Source organism: Ascaphus truei, chromosome 4, assembly GCF_040206685.1.
Source record: "Ascaphus truei isolate aAscTru1 chromosome 4, aAscTru1.hap1, whole genome shotgun sequence".
NCBI classification, from domain to species: Eukaryota; Metazoa; Chordata; class Amphibia; order Anura; family Ascaphidae; genus Ascaphus; species Ascaphus truei.
This window is the reverse complement of record NC_134486.1, coordinates 343,714,201-343,727,787: the sequence shown is the minus strand read 5'-3', so window position 1 is coordinate 343,727,787 and position 13,587 is coordinate 343,714,201. Positions and strand designations below refer to the sequence as shown.

Genomic DNA, 13,587 nt, shown 5'->3' with positions numbered 1-13,587 from the left:
TTCTTCATACCTCCACTAGGCCTGTTTGCATAATGGTCCATATTTACTAAGCAGTCTTCTGCCATAAGATACCTGCGGGCACTGGAAAACTCCATTTCAGCGGGCTGTATGGTGTCTTCCAGCTGCTTGGTAAATATGGGTCTATGTCCTTATACAGGGACCATGGTACAGTACCTCTATGCCTGCATTGTGATACCTTTTGCAATTAAAAATGTCTCTCTTTCTATTCTCCAGATTCTATCACACAGCATAAGCTGCATCCTTTAAAAAACTACCTCTTGTGCTGACACTTTGAGGACTTGGTCAGTACAAACACCAATATTTATCTTAACAAAACTGTGAAGAAAGGACCAAAAGAAAGTGGCTGATTGGTCAGTTGTAAAAAGTTCACATGTACATTTGTTTGTTTAGGACTGTAGTACGTTTACCATGTATCTTGTATTCCTCTATTTTTATATGTGAAAATAAATTGCTGTTGGATACCAACGCTTTGCTTTTATTTGCTAATAAAATACATATACTTGAGATGTTTCCAAATTTTTTTTTAATATAGTAAATAAATCCACATTCATGTCAACAGTCCCGAATGGTGTCATTTATATCATACAGGAATGTTCTTACCCGTTCTGTCTGTATCTCTCTTTCCATTCATGGGAAAACATTACCAGAAGGACCACAGTAGAGAGTTTTATACACATAGTTACAAGTACATGTGTTTGAAAAAAGACCATACGTCCATCAATTTCAACCTGTGCTAAATTTAGACGACAGATACTTTATCCTATATTTGTACTTACAGTTACAATACTTAGGCAAAAAAAAACTTAAAATATCATCCAATCATACAGTATCTCATAAGGGGGAAAATAAATTCCTTCCCGACTCCAAATATTGACAATCGGATTACTCCCTGAATCAACATTCTTCCCATGTTTGCTTTTTTGTTATAGCCCTGTATACCTTTCCTTTCTAAAAAGATGTTGAACCTTTTTTGAAGATATCCATTGTATCCGCCTTCACAGTCTCCATGGGTAATGAATTCCACATTTGAACTGCCTATTTTAACTGCCCTTACTGTAAAGAACCCTTTCCTTTGTTGTTGGTGAAATCTCCTTTCCTCTAACCTTAAGGGACAAACCTGTGTTGTTTGTATGCCCTTAGGATAAATAGTTATTTTAAAAGCTCCTTGTATTGTTCCGGAATATTGTATATAGTTATGACATCCCCTCTTAGATGCCTCTTTTCTAGTGTAAACTAATCTAATTTAGCTAGCCTCTCCTCATAAATCAGATTATCCATACCCTTTATTAATTTGGTTGCTCTTCTGTGCACTTTTTCTTGTTCCATAATGTCTTTTCTACAGAGTGGTGCCCAAAACTGTACTCTCTACTCAAGGTGTGGTCTTACTATGCTTTATAAAGGGAATAATTATGTTTACTTCCCTTCCATCCATTGCACCGTTTAATGCAATTTAAGATCTTGTATGAAATTGCAGTTACTGCATGATTTTAGGCACTATTGCTAAGCCTGCTGTCTACAAGCACTCCTAAATCTTTATGGATCTTATGTGGGTGCTGGCTAGTGTACCTGGGCAACTCCCTAAGGTACGGGCGTCTCCTACTTTTGGCCACACATAGTGCAGGCCATGGTCCCTGGACTAGTTAACAGGCTAACCCCCCCCAGTTGCCATACACTATCTGCCTCAAGGGTCTAGAACAGCTACAGTATAGCCACACACCCATCTTACATCACCCTCCTAGGGCATCCAGGGCGTACTGTGCGGGAATCCACGCTCCCCTGACAACCCCTGGTATTACATGCCCTACTCTCTCCAGTACTTGCACGGAAGGTGCACTTCACTCTTCCCGCTCTGCCTTGCTGAAAGCCTGGCCTGTTCTGGATCTCAGCAGCTCGCCTCCAAATGTAGCCCATGTTTCCCCCCCCCCCCCCCGGTCGCAGACTGGACCTCTAGGGTGTAATGAGGGCTGGCTACATGCATGTATGTGGTGCGTACCTGTGAGGAACAGGAGGGCCTGAGTCTCCCGCGATGGTATGGGGACAAAAGGGACAGGCTTCTGGGGTATATGCCTCCATCTTCTTAGCAATGGTGCAGCGCCTCCATCTCTATAAGCCCCAGGGATATGGGGTGGGACCCTTACAGAGAATTCCCCCTTAGGGAAGAGAGATCCCAGTCTCAACACACTCTATTTATAAAAGCAGCAATGGTCTTTATTGTACTCACAGCAGATCAGTCACACATCAGTCATCCCACAGATGGTGGATACACAGCCAAAATTACTATTCGAGGCAACAAACACATCCAAGTCGACAACAAATGGGTTGTTCCATATTGTCCACTTCTAACTAAAATTTATAACGCACACATTAATGTCGAATACTGTAATTCGGTTAAATCAATTAAATACATTTGCAAGTATGTCAACAAGGGAAGCGACATGGCCATTTTTGGAATCACAAATGAACACATCCGGGACGAAGTTACACTCTACCAGCTGGGAAGATATATAAGTAGTAATGAAGCCGTTTGGAGGATGTTTGCTTTTCCCATTCACGAACGACACCCAACCGTTGTTCACCTCACTGTTCATTTAGAAAATGGACAGAGAGTATACTTCACACCTCACAACGCAGAGGCAGTTGCTGCTCAACCACCAAACACTACTTTAACTGCCTTCTTTCAATTATGTCAACACGACTCTTTTGCAAGGACATTGCTTTATCCAGAAACTCCACGATATTACGCTTGGAATGCATCCACAAAACACTTCAATAAAAGAAAGCAGGGCATAGCTGTTCCAGGAACAGATGCCCTTGCAAGTGAAGCCTTAGGGCGTGTCTACACAGTTCACCCAAACAACGCTGAATGCTTCTTTCTCAGAATGCTACTTCATACGGTTCCAGGCCCAACTTCATTTGACGCTCTTAAAACTGTCAACGGTCAAGTGTGTGAAACTTATCGAGAAGCTTGCCAAAAGCTTGGATTACTAGAGGATGATCAACACTGGAATAGTACATTAGCTGAAACTGCATTACAGTCATTGCCAGGCAAAATTCGCAACCTTTTTGCCATTATCCTTACCACCTGCAACCCATCCAACCCCAACACTCTATGGGCCACATATCGAGAAACCATGAGTGAAGATATACTTCACAAAGCACAGAGAGACAATCCATCACTCAATGTTCAGTTTTCACCAGAGATTTTCAACGAGGTACTCATATTGTTAGAAGATACATGTCTCTCTATCAATAACAAAACACTACTTCAATTAGGTCTACAAGCTCCACAACGTCATCATCACGATGTACTCAATACAGACCTTATGCGAGAGAAACCATACAATATTTCAGTTCTACAACAATATGTTGCAACAAGAAAACCAATGTTAATTGCACAACAACTTAACACCTATGAAAACATTATGGAGCACATCAACAACGGACAAGGTGCAATACTGTTTCTTGATGCTCCAGGTGGAACAGGCAAAACATTTCTAATAAATTTACTCCTTGCAGAAATAAGAATGCACAATCATGTTGCACTTGCACTAGCATCATCTGGCATTGCAGCCACACTTATGGATGGAGGAAGAACTGTGCACTCAGCTCTTAAATTACCGCTAAACATTACTCATGAAGAAAACCCAACCTGTAATATTACAAAAACATCTGGCCAAGCACGTGTTCTTCAAATTTGCAAACTTATTGTTTGGGATGAATATACCATGGCGCATAAAAAATCACTTGAAGCCCTTAATAGAACCTTGCAAGACTTGCGTAACAATAAACAAATAATGGGTGACGCTGTCATTCTTTTAGCTGGTGATTTCAGACAAACACTTCCAGTCATACCACGATCCACACCAGCAGACGAACTTCATGCATGCCTCAAATCCTCTATTTTATGGCGACATGTCAAACATTTCCGATTAACAACCAATATGCGAGTCCAACTTCTCGGCAACTCAAATTAACAACTTTTTGCACACACCCTTCTTCAAATTGGTGAAGGTACTTTACCTACTGACTTGACATCAGGTGAAATTGCTTTTCCAACAAATTTTTGTAACATGATGACATCACTTGAAGATCTCATACATCATGTCTATCCAAATCTCTTACAGAATTACACAAACCACCAGTGGCTCTGTGAAAGAGCCATCCTTGCTGCCAAAAATACTTCTGTCAATGACCTAAATCATCAGATTCAAGACATTCTTCCAAACACAATTACTCAATACAACTCAATCGATACAGTTGTGGATACCGATGAAGAAGTCAACTATCCACCAGAATTCCTACACTCCCTGGAACCATCGGGAATGCCACCACATCACCTTCGGCTGAAAGTTGGATCACCCATCATGCCTACACACACCTAACCTTTGTAATGGAACCAGACTGTGCATCAAAACATTGATGGCCAACCTAATTGAAGATACTATCTTAACTGGCAACGCCCAAGGCCAAGATGTCTTCATCCCCCGCATTCCACTCATTCCAACAGACATGCCTTTAACTTTCAAACGGCTACAGTTCCCCATCAAACTAGCTTTTGCTATCACCATTAACAAAGCACAAGGACAGTCCATCAAGTGCACTGGTATCAACTTACAATCACCATGTTTCTCCCACGGCCGGTTATATGTTGCGTACTCTAGAGTTGGATCCCCCCAACAATTGTACATCTTTGCTCCAAATGGAACAACCAAAAATGTGGTTTACAAACAAGCCTTACAATGAACATACACTTTGGTAAATTTCCATCACCTATCAATATTTTCATACCAACTTAAACAAACCACAAACACACTCAATGCACTGCACTCATCTTTTCTTAACAACAATTTTCCCAACACACACTTCAACATGACATTAAAAACACTACTCTCAACAATGGACATAACCATATTTCAACAAGCCTTTCCAATAATAACATTTTATAAACTAACAACCGTAACAAATAACATACACTTCGCTAAATTGCCCTCATATACATTTTCTTTCTACTGCTGTTGCGTTACAAACACAATTTTCAATAATATTACATAACATTCACATGACATTACAACTTTCAAATACAACATTTACACATACTTATTCACACTTCACATCCCGGGCAACGCCGGGTCTCTCAGCTAGTATATACAGTATATATATATATGTACAGTATATACACATACACACATGTGTATATATATATATATATATATATATATATATACACACACACACACACACACACACACACACACACACACACACACACACACACACACACACACACATATATATATATATATATATATATATATATAAATATATATATATATACACTTATTAAGTAAATGGGTAAAGTGGGTAAAAAAAGGGACAAAAACCCTCCACAGTAAAGCATATAGCAACTGTAAATATTACTGTATATTCATTTGCATGTCTTAGACAGGTCTGCAACCCTGTCTTTCACCATTATCACCCAGCACACAGCACTTCCACTGCAGCAAGGTATTCTGGGAAATGACATGCAAATGAGCATACAATGCCACCTTTTATCTCAAGCTCACATTACATGAACTACCCTTAGCCAATGCCTGCTGCTTTAGGTGGGAATCACAATTTATTTTCACTAGCACTAATCCATTTAGACAACACATCACTTTTTACAAAAGGTTTATCGATGACCTCATTATAATTTGGGAAGGGGACTTAGACACCTTGCACGCTTTTTTTGATTATATCAATTGTAATACTAATAATTTAAAATTCACTTACAATTTTGATTTGCACCACATTGACTTTCTGGACCTTCGATTGTTTATTGACATTGAGAGTAAAATTCAAACAGAAGTATTCAGAAAGTTGAATTCTAGGAACATGCTATTGAGAGCAGACAGCTGCCATCCCCATACGGTCATCAAGGGTATCCCCAAAGGCCAATTCCTCAGACTGAGGAGGAATTGCTCCACGGATGAGGGTTTTATCCGACAGTCTGAGGAATTGAGCCTTCGATTCCAGAAGAGAGGTTATAATAAAAAAGATTTAGATTGTGCCTTTCATGAGGTATTAACCATCAAGAGGGATGATTTATTATATCCCGACAAGAGTGACCCCAGGACAGACGGTGTGACAGATATGAGAATCGCTCATTCTAAGAAACATAATAATAAATACAAAAAAGGAAATGGAAACCACATAGGCGAGGATGTACCTCTGATGATTACGCAGTTTAATAAATGTAGCCAACAAATCCAAAAGATTATTCGGAAATATTTGAATATTCTGTTATTGGACACGAGTCTTAAAGATTGTGTCATTAAAGGCCCGCGGTTTGTTTATCGTAGGGCAAAAACAATTGCCACATATGTATCCCCGAGTTATGTTGCTTCGTCCCCTGTGGTTAAGAAATTTATCACAAAAGGCTCATTCAGGTGTGGAGGATGTAAAATGTGCCAAATTATGTTTCCATCGACGCATTTTGAGGGCTCTTCTAGTCATTCCTTCCCAATCAATACCTTCATAAATTGTGACACACAAGTTGTCATTTATCTCCTGACATGTGGGTGTGGAATAGTGGAATAAAGTACGTAGGGAGGACTACGAGATCCCTAAAAATTAGATTACTCGAACACGTTAGACAGGATATAAACAGTCTCGTTTTTTTAATCAGTCTCGAAACACTTTTCACAATGTGATAAAGGGGGGGTTAGAGGACTAACGGTGAAAGGTATTGAAAAAGTGGTTGCTAGTGAAAGGACTGGTGATCGACTAAACTTGTTGGACCGCACGGAGGCATATTGGATTTTTATGCTTCAAACAAGAACTCCCTGCGGTCTTAACATAGAGTGGAATTTGAGCCATTTTTTAAACTATTAAAATATTGTTGACCAGTTCTTGTTCATTATTAGTGTGTTACCCTTATATTGTGGATAGAATATACAGATTGAAGATCAAGAAATTATTCTTCCTGCATTTATTTACCTGGTGTATACCTAAGAATACCATTTATCTTTATCTGTTCATTATTCTTTACCTATTTAATACCTGAGAAAATCTGTTAGTCATATTGTTGATTCAATCTTTCATCACTCCTCTGAGGAGGAAGACTTACAGACATATAGCAATATGTTATTTTTTTAATGCGCATATAGGTCTTGTCATAATGTATGTGTATATGTAATGTAATGTTTGTAAATGACTATAGTATTGTGGTGTTTGTAATTTCCCTATTGTCACATAGATATAACATTTTGACAAGGGTCATTAGTATTTTTACTTGTGCGTTATCTCAGGACATGGAGCAATTGGGGTTCTTTTCCCTTTTTTTGAGGTATCCGATTTAGTTGTAATAAAGTTAGACTTATGTATTATCCTTTATTGTTTTTAAATGCGGCAGGTTACTTGCTCCGGTATGATTTTCCTTTGGGACCGAGGGGTGGGCGTGTTGCCATCTCAGCCTCTTCCCTATTGGTGGCGTGGCGGCGCGCTCGGACCAATCGGTGACCTGGAGGTGTGTCATGGGGCGGAACCATATGCATGGTTACAGGTTACAGCTTTAGTTATTCACTGTCTCCTGGTCCCATGCGCGCACGAGCGAGGGGGCGTGTTTACCCACCGGCACTTGTGCCTGTTGCGGTGGCGCCTCGTGTGACGTCACGCGCATGTGCGTCAAGGGGGCGGTTTTGAAATTACAAGTGTTCCTGATTATCATGATAGTTAGGGGTATATAAGACACCCACTTGCCCTGTGTTCCCTACTCCTTGACAAAGGACCTACCGATCCGAAACAGGTAGGAGGTTGCGTGTTCCCCCCCGTGGTGTGATGTTTTCACTGGTCGTGGACTGAAATAAATGGATTTTATCTTTTACCACCTGACTCCCTGGCTGTGCACTATTTGCTCTTTTTCTACTACCTTTGGACTTCCCTATCATGGCTGACACGCCACTATGGATCCGCAGAGAGTGTGAGAGTGGGTAAGAATTTATTCTTATGACTGTTTATAGTTGAGTACTCTTATTTGGAAGTGGACACCTGATTGCTTATATCCTTGAGTGACTCACAGGTCATGTTATTTATACCCACTCCAACTCATTCTTCTATGGAGTCTTTCTAAGACATTTGGATGAAATTTGCTGGGGTTGAGAACCCTATTTTCCCCCTTTGCTTTAGACGCAGCTTTTAAGCAAGGGCTTGGGAGATGCATATATACACACACATATTTCCTGTAAAACATTTTCGAATAACAGATGCATCACCAGAAATTACACAGTGAGAACTACACTCGGGTGATTTTAAAACGCTAACCCTGTAATTACGAGGTGGTGAAGGACTAACCGATTTGATGTCTCTTGTGGTCACAGCAATAAATACCCAAACTACATGGGCCATGATTTTGCTGCAATCAAATAACCAAGGTTTGGCTCACTGTTTCCCTCTCTCTTCACTAGTTTGTTGGTGGTGTTTTGTTATTGTATGTTTTGCATTTTTGCAGGTTGACCAACTGACGACCTAACCTCCTCCTGGACAATAAAGCAAGATTTAACACTAACCAGCTATCCTGTAATGTGTGCAGGAAGAATTTACCTGATACATCTTATAACAATGTATGTTTTCAATCTCACAATATGTTAGAAATTAATGGTTCAAGCCTGATTAAGGTGGTTTATGAAAATGTATCATTTTCCACTGTACTTAGAAATATGCAACTATCCTACAAAAGTAATTGTCGACGTCACAGAATTGTTCCTCTATATTTCTTAATCATTACCATTGTGCATACAGCCATACTGTAGCTGCATCTAAATTAAGAACACAGGGCAAAAAACTGTTGTATGGAGTGAAACAAGTCACAATTATCTTTTCTGTGACATTGTAGAAGTTGACTATACTGTATGTATGAGACGTCCCTAGACTTGATGGCCCATATTTACTATAGAGCAAGATGGAAGTGCACACCTTCATCAGTGAAAAGGAATAGGTGCGCAACCCAAAAAACAACTTAAATGTCCAACCGTGAAATAACAAATTATATGTGACCCCTCTATATCGTAACGTACTAAGTAACGATATTGGGCACAACCCTACTGTGGAAGTGAAAAAATATAACCATACAAAACCGTAGGCAAATGGCATATGCTGCTATAATTGAAGAGTGGCTCGGCACTCTCATGAACTAGAGATAAAAGACAAGAAAAAAGCGCAAAACGCAAATAGTGAAGTATATCAAAAACGTATCTAGTATAAAAAAGAGGTAAGTATTCTGCGTACATAAATATAATAGAACATAAGCATTTCGTGCATCATTACACGAGTTTACCACACAGCTGGCATCAGTGTGGGCGATAGAAGGAGATCTCTCAGGTAAATGGTCTTCAGCAATCTCCAGATGTCATCTGGTTCTCACACAGTGGCTGCAATTCATGACCAACATCCAAGTTGTCTCGAAATCACATGTAGCAGGCACTCCGTTGTCGTCTCTGTATCACTCGTGGTGTTGATGGAAAGTCCTCACTCCAAAGGAACACACTATGTGTATATTAGAGGAAAGTCTCTGGAACCACTCAGCAGAATGTCAGTAGCAGCGAAATACAAAAATGTGTTCGCGTTCAAGCCTGAATGTCCGGCGGCTGGCAATGACGATTCACTCCCGTGTTCGCGCATGCATATGACGTCACACGGGAGGCGTAACTCAGCCAGGAAACACCCGAACGGTATAACTTGAGTTAGATGCAACAAAATGATGGTAGCTTGATAACTACCTGATAAAATTATCACAGGATTGGTACCAATAAAATGACACAATAATCCTACGCGTTTCGTAGCTAGGTGCTACTTCTTCAGGGATAAATTCACGATCATTACCCATGAGTACTATATACAAGCACATCTTCCCACATTGGTCAGCTAATTAAGACCGGGAACCAATTAGGTGTGCCGAAAGAGTCACTGTGTAATGATAACGAATTGCACAGAAAAACAAATTAGTTAATATACATCTTTAATAAAATACATTTAAAATCTGTAAAAAAGAAAAGAGAAAAGACAGAATATTACGTTGAGAAATAAACAAATATTCAAATAACAATGTATTGACTATGCTTGTTCAATGGAACCAAAATACTAAAAGAGCTAAGGTTTAAACTATTGCATAACATACAGCTCAATAGAAAGCCCAGACATCCAGGTCCTCATTTAACCCTTTGGGGGTCATACAATCTAATTTATGAATCCAATATGATTCTTGAGCGGATAAAGCCTTAAGTCTATCCCCTCCCCTTCTATTACAAGGAACATGCTTAATACCCTTGAATGTTAGAAAAGAGGGATCTTTTTGATGATATATTAAGAAATGTCGTGATACACTGTTTCTCAAAGCCGTTCTTAATGTTCCGAATATGTTCTTGTATACGGATTTTTAAATTGCGTTTGGTCCCACCAATATAATGGAGCCCACAACTACACTCAAGAAGATAGACTATGAACACAGAGTTACATGTGATGAATTCCTCAATATTAAAGACTTCCTTAGATATCTTAGAAACAAATTTCTTGCGATTTGGGTGCATAAATTTACAAATAGAACATTTACCACAATTAAAATTACCCATAGGTTTAGTACCAAGCCATCTATTATTAGACTTTGGACATAAATGTTGCCCGATGTCACTCGGAGCTAAAGTGTTCTTTAGATTGCTGGCTTTTCTATATATAAATCTTGGTCTATCAACCAGGCTGCCGCCCAAGATAGGGTCATTACATAGAATGGCCCAATGTTTGGCCACAATCTGCTCAATATTCCTATGTACTGAATTAAAATTAGTAACGAAAGCCACATCCACCTTATTAATGTCTTTGCTATAGGTTTTTTTAATTTTCTGGATTAACAGTTCACTTCTGTCCATATGTTGAACCCTTTCTAATTCCTTCCTTAGATGCTCAGGATTGTATCCCCTTTCTACAAAACGGCCAAACAGTTTATCGGCCTGTTTAACAAAAGTGTCATTACTACTGCAATTCCTCTTCAGTCTCATGAATTGGCCACCTGGAATATTCTTTATCCGTGTGTTCTTATGGTTCCTGGTGGCCATCAATAAATTGTTTGTATCTACTTCTTTGAAGAATGTTTCTGTTAAGACTTCACCTTCAAGTGTAGAAGATAATTTGAGGTCCAAGTAATCTATAACTCCACCATCAGTAAGATGTGTGAAGATTAAATTATACTCATTGTTATTAATGAAGGACATAAATTGGTTGACAGATTCGAGGTCTCCATCCCACACACATAGGACATCATCTATGATGTTGGTAGTAAATGGGTTCTTAGCCCAAATGTATTTTTTCTCCCAGTCTCCCACATACAGGTTTGCGAAACTAGGGGCAAAACGAGCACCCATAGCTGTTTCGCAAACCTGTATGTAGAAGTCCGTGAGGAACATAAAATAATTATGTTCGAGTATAAAATCAATTGATTTGAGAATAAATTCCCTATTAAGAGAATGTAGCAATGGATCTCTTCTCATACAAGAGTCAACAGCATCTAGGCCTTTAGTGTGGGGAATGTGAGTGTATAAAGCCTGTATGTCACAGGTCAACCATCTATAACTACTTTTCCATTCAAAGGATTGAAAGAGAGTTAAGTACTGCAGTAGAGTCTTTAAGGTAGGAAGGTAGTTTAACTACATATGATTGAAGGAAAGAATCGACATAATGGGACACATTAGCAGTTAAAGACTGAATCCCTGACACAATTGGTCTTCCTGGGGGATCAACAATGGACTTATGAATTTTAGGTAGATGATAAAATATGGGTATTCTAGGGAAATCCGGGTACAGAAATGAAAATTCCACATTAGTAATAACCAACAGGGAGACAGCCTCTTCTAAGAGCGTTTTTAGTTGGGCTTGAAACTCCAAAGTTGGATCTTTACTTAATTTTTTGTAGAAGGAGGTATCTGTAGAGGGAGAAAGGGGGTGGCCCGGGATTAAAGGGGTTACACCCCATTCGGCCATCCCCTGACCTCACCAGGGAGACAAGGGGTTAACTGGGCTGAGACCCAGAACTGTGATTTAACTCCTGTTATGACATGTAAATGTGTATTCCCCTGTGTCCCCTGTTTTATTGTAACATCTGGTTAATCCGTGTCTGCATCACACACACACTGGGATCCATCCGGGAGCACAAGGGTTAATAGTTGTATAGTGATTATAGCCCTTTGTGTAACTTTCCCGCCTTTTCAGGCACCATTTTGCAGGCTCCCATATGCCGCCATTGGAACTCCATGTCTTTCAATGGCGAATCTTGCTGTTGAGTCCTGTTCCTAAGAAGACCAGCAGATGGCGACCGAGAGGGAGAGCGGCGGTTTCCCATTGAAAGTCAATGGGCTCATGGACTTCAATGGAGAAATCCTCGAGAGAGCTTTCCAGGAACAAGTTGGCTGCCGTCCAAACCGCTTAACCGCAAAGCGGATACATTTTCAATAGGAGAGCTTTGATCAATTACAAGTCAAGTTCAACGACAAGTGGCGTGGGAATAAACAGTTCTAGGGCCCCTAGAAATAAAATTCTTTCTGTCCCTAGTTCCTAGACCTCCCCCCACTCGACCACAACCGGGTCCCCGTATCCTGGATCCCCGATAAGGGTCGAACCGAGAAGAGCGGGCCGCGCCATAGGTTCCAATGGCGGCGGCAGAAACAGCTCAGGAAAACGGCTAAGTGTCAAATGCAGAAATTTGGTATTCCATTGCTCCGATTCCGGAGGGTCCACAGAGTCAGGGTTTGGGGTATCTGTAGCCACTGCTCCAGCATGGCTGCAGAACCATCCTTGACCCGCTTGGACCAACCCGACGGAGTATGGACCCCCTTGAAAGTTCGGGATTTTTCCCATAGACTCCAATGGCGGCCAAACCCCATTGACCGGCTACGGCGGAAAAACCCCATTGACTTCAACGGCGGCATCGCCCCGTTGAAAGTCTATGGCGGGGATTCCCATAGCCGCCAACGGCAGCGGTTTGCCATTGAAAGTCTATGGCGGATTTAGTGAAAAAACGTGATTTAATTTACAGCGGAGTTTTGTGTATTAAAATGTGAAACGGTTTTAAGTGTATTTGTGTATCTCCGGTTCCCCAGGTCGTAGCAAGTCGCAAATTGGACCATAGGGTGTCCCAGTTCCGGCATTGAGAACTGGGAAGTTTGGACCTGCTGGACCCTAAGGAACCGGATATTTTAATATGTTCATGTTTTATCCAACATACTGTATTTCAAGGTATGGGTAAAACCCAGAGGAAATTCCTTTGCATACCAAGGTAGCATATGGCCAGAAAGGTGACCCAATGTCTAGGACTTGAGTATGTTTCAAAGGATTTTGTCACCTCCACTGTTTGCATGAGGGCAGAGTTTACTCAAACCAGAGCAGCCTTCAAGTGTTCCATTTCACACCTCACAAACAAAGAATATCCTGCCAGAATCCCAAATTGGTAGACTAGCTGGCATCCCTGATGTAGAGGAGGGGTTATAGAACTGAGACCCCAGAGCTCTACTGCGCATGTACCAACTAGCAGGGGGGCATGAGTCA

At 40.5% G+C, this 13,587-nt stretch overlaps 2 protein-coding genes across 2 annotated transcripts in view; both read left to right on the top strand.

The window, feature by feature from the left end:
* The window catches only part of MCPH1 (microcephalin 1), a 321,427-nt gene extending 320,902 nt beyond the window's left edge, over nucleotides 1–525 (top strand). The window contains exon 14 of the mRNA XM_075598207.1: nucleotides 235–525. Within this exon, the coding sequence (XP_075454322.1) occupies nucleotides 235–287 (53 nt within the window). The 3' untranslated portion in view covers nucleotides 288–525. The remainder of the gene's footprint in view (nucleotides 1–234) is intronic.
* Nucleotides 526–2,456: 1,931 nt separating this feature from the next.
* LOC142492406 (uncharacterized) lies at nucleotides 2,457–3,995 on the top strand. Its single transcript, XM_075595049.1, has 2 exons — nucleotides 2,457–3,244; nucleotides 3,398–3,995. Exons 1-2 carry the CDS (start codon nucleotides 2,457–2,459, stop codon nucleotides 3,993–3,995), a joined length of 1,386 nt encoding a protein of 461 aa, XP_075451164.1.
* The last annotated feature ends 9,592 nt before the right edge of the window (nucleotides 3,996–13,587 follow it).

Coding starts and splice junctions, on each gene's coding strand:
- LOC142492406 (XM_075595049.1), top strand. CDS start 2,457: ATGGCCATTTTTGGAATCACAAATGAACACATCCGGGACGAAGTTACA. Junction 3,245..3,397: donor TTCAACGAGGTACTCATATT/GTTAGAAGATAC, acceptor TGTTGCAACAAG/AAAACCAATGTTAATTGCAC.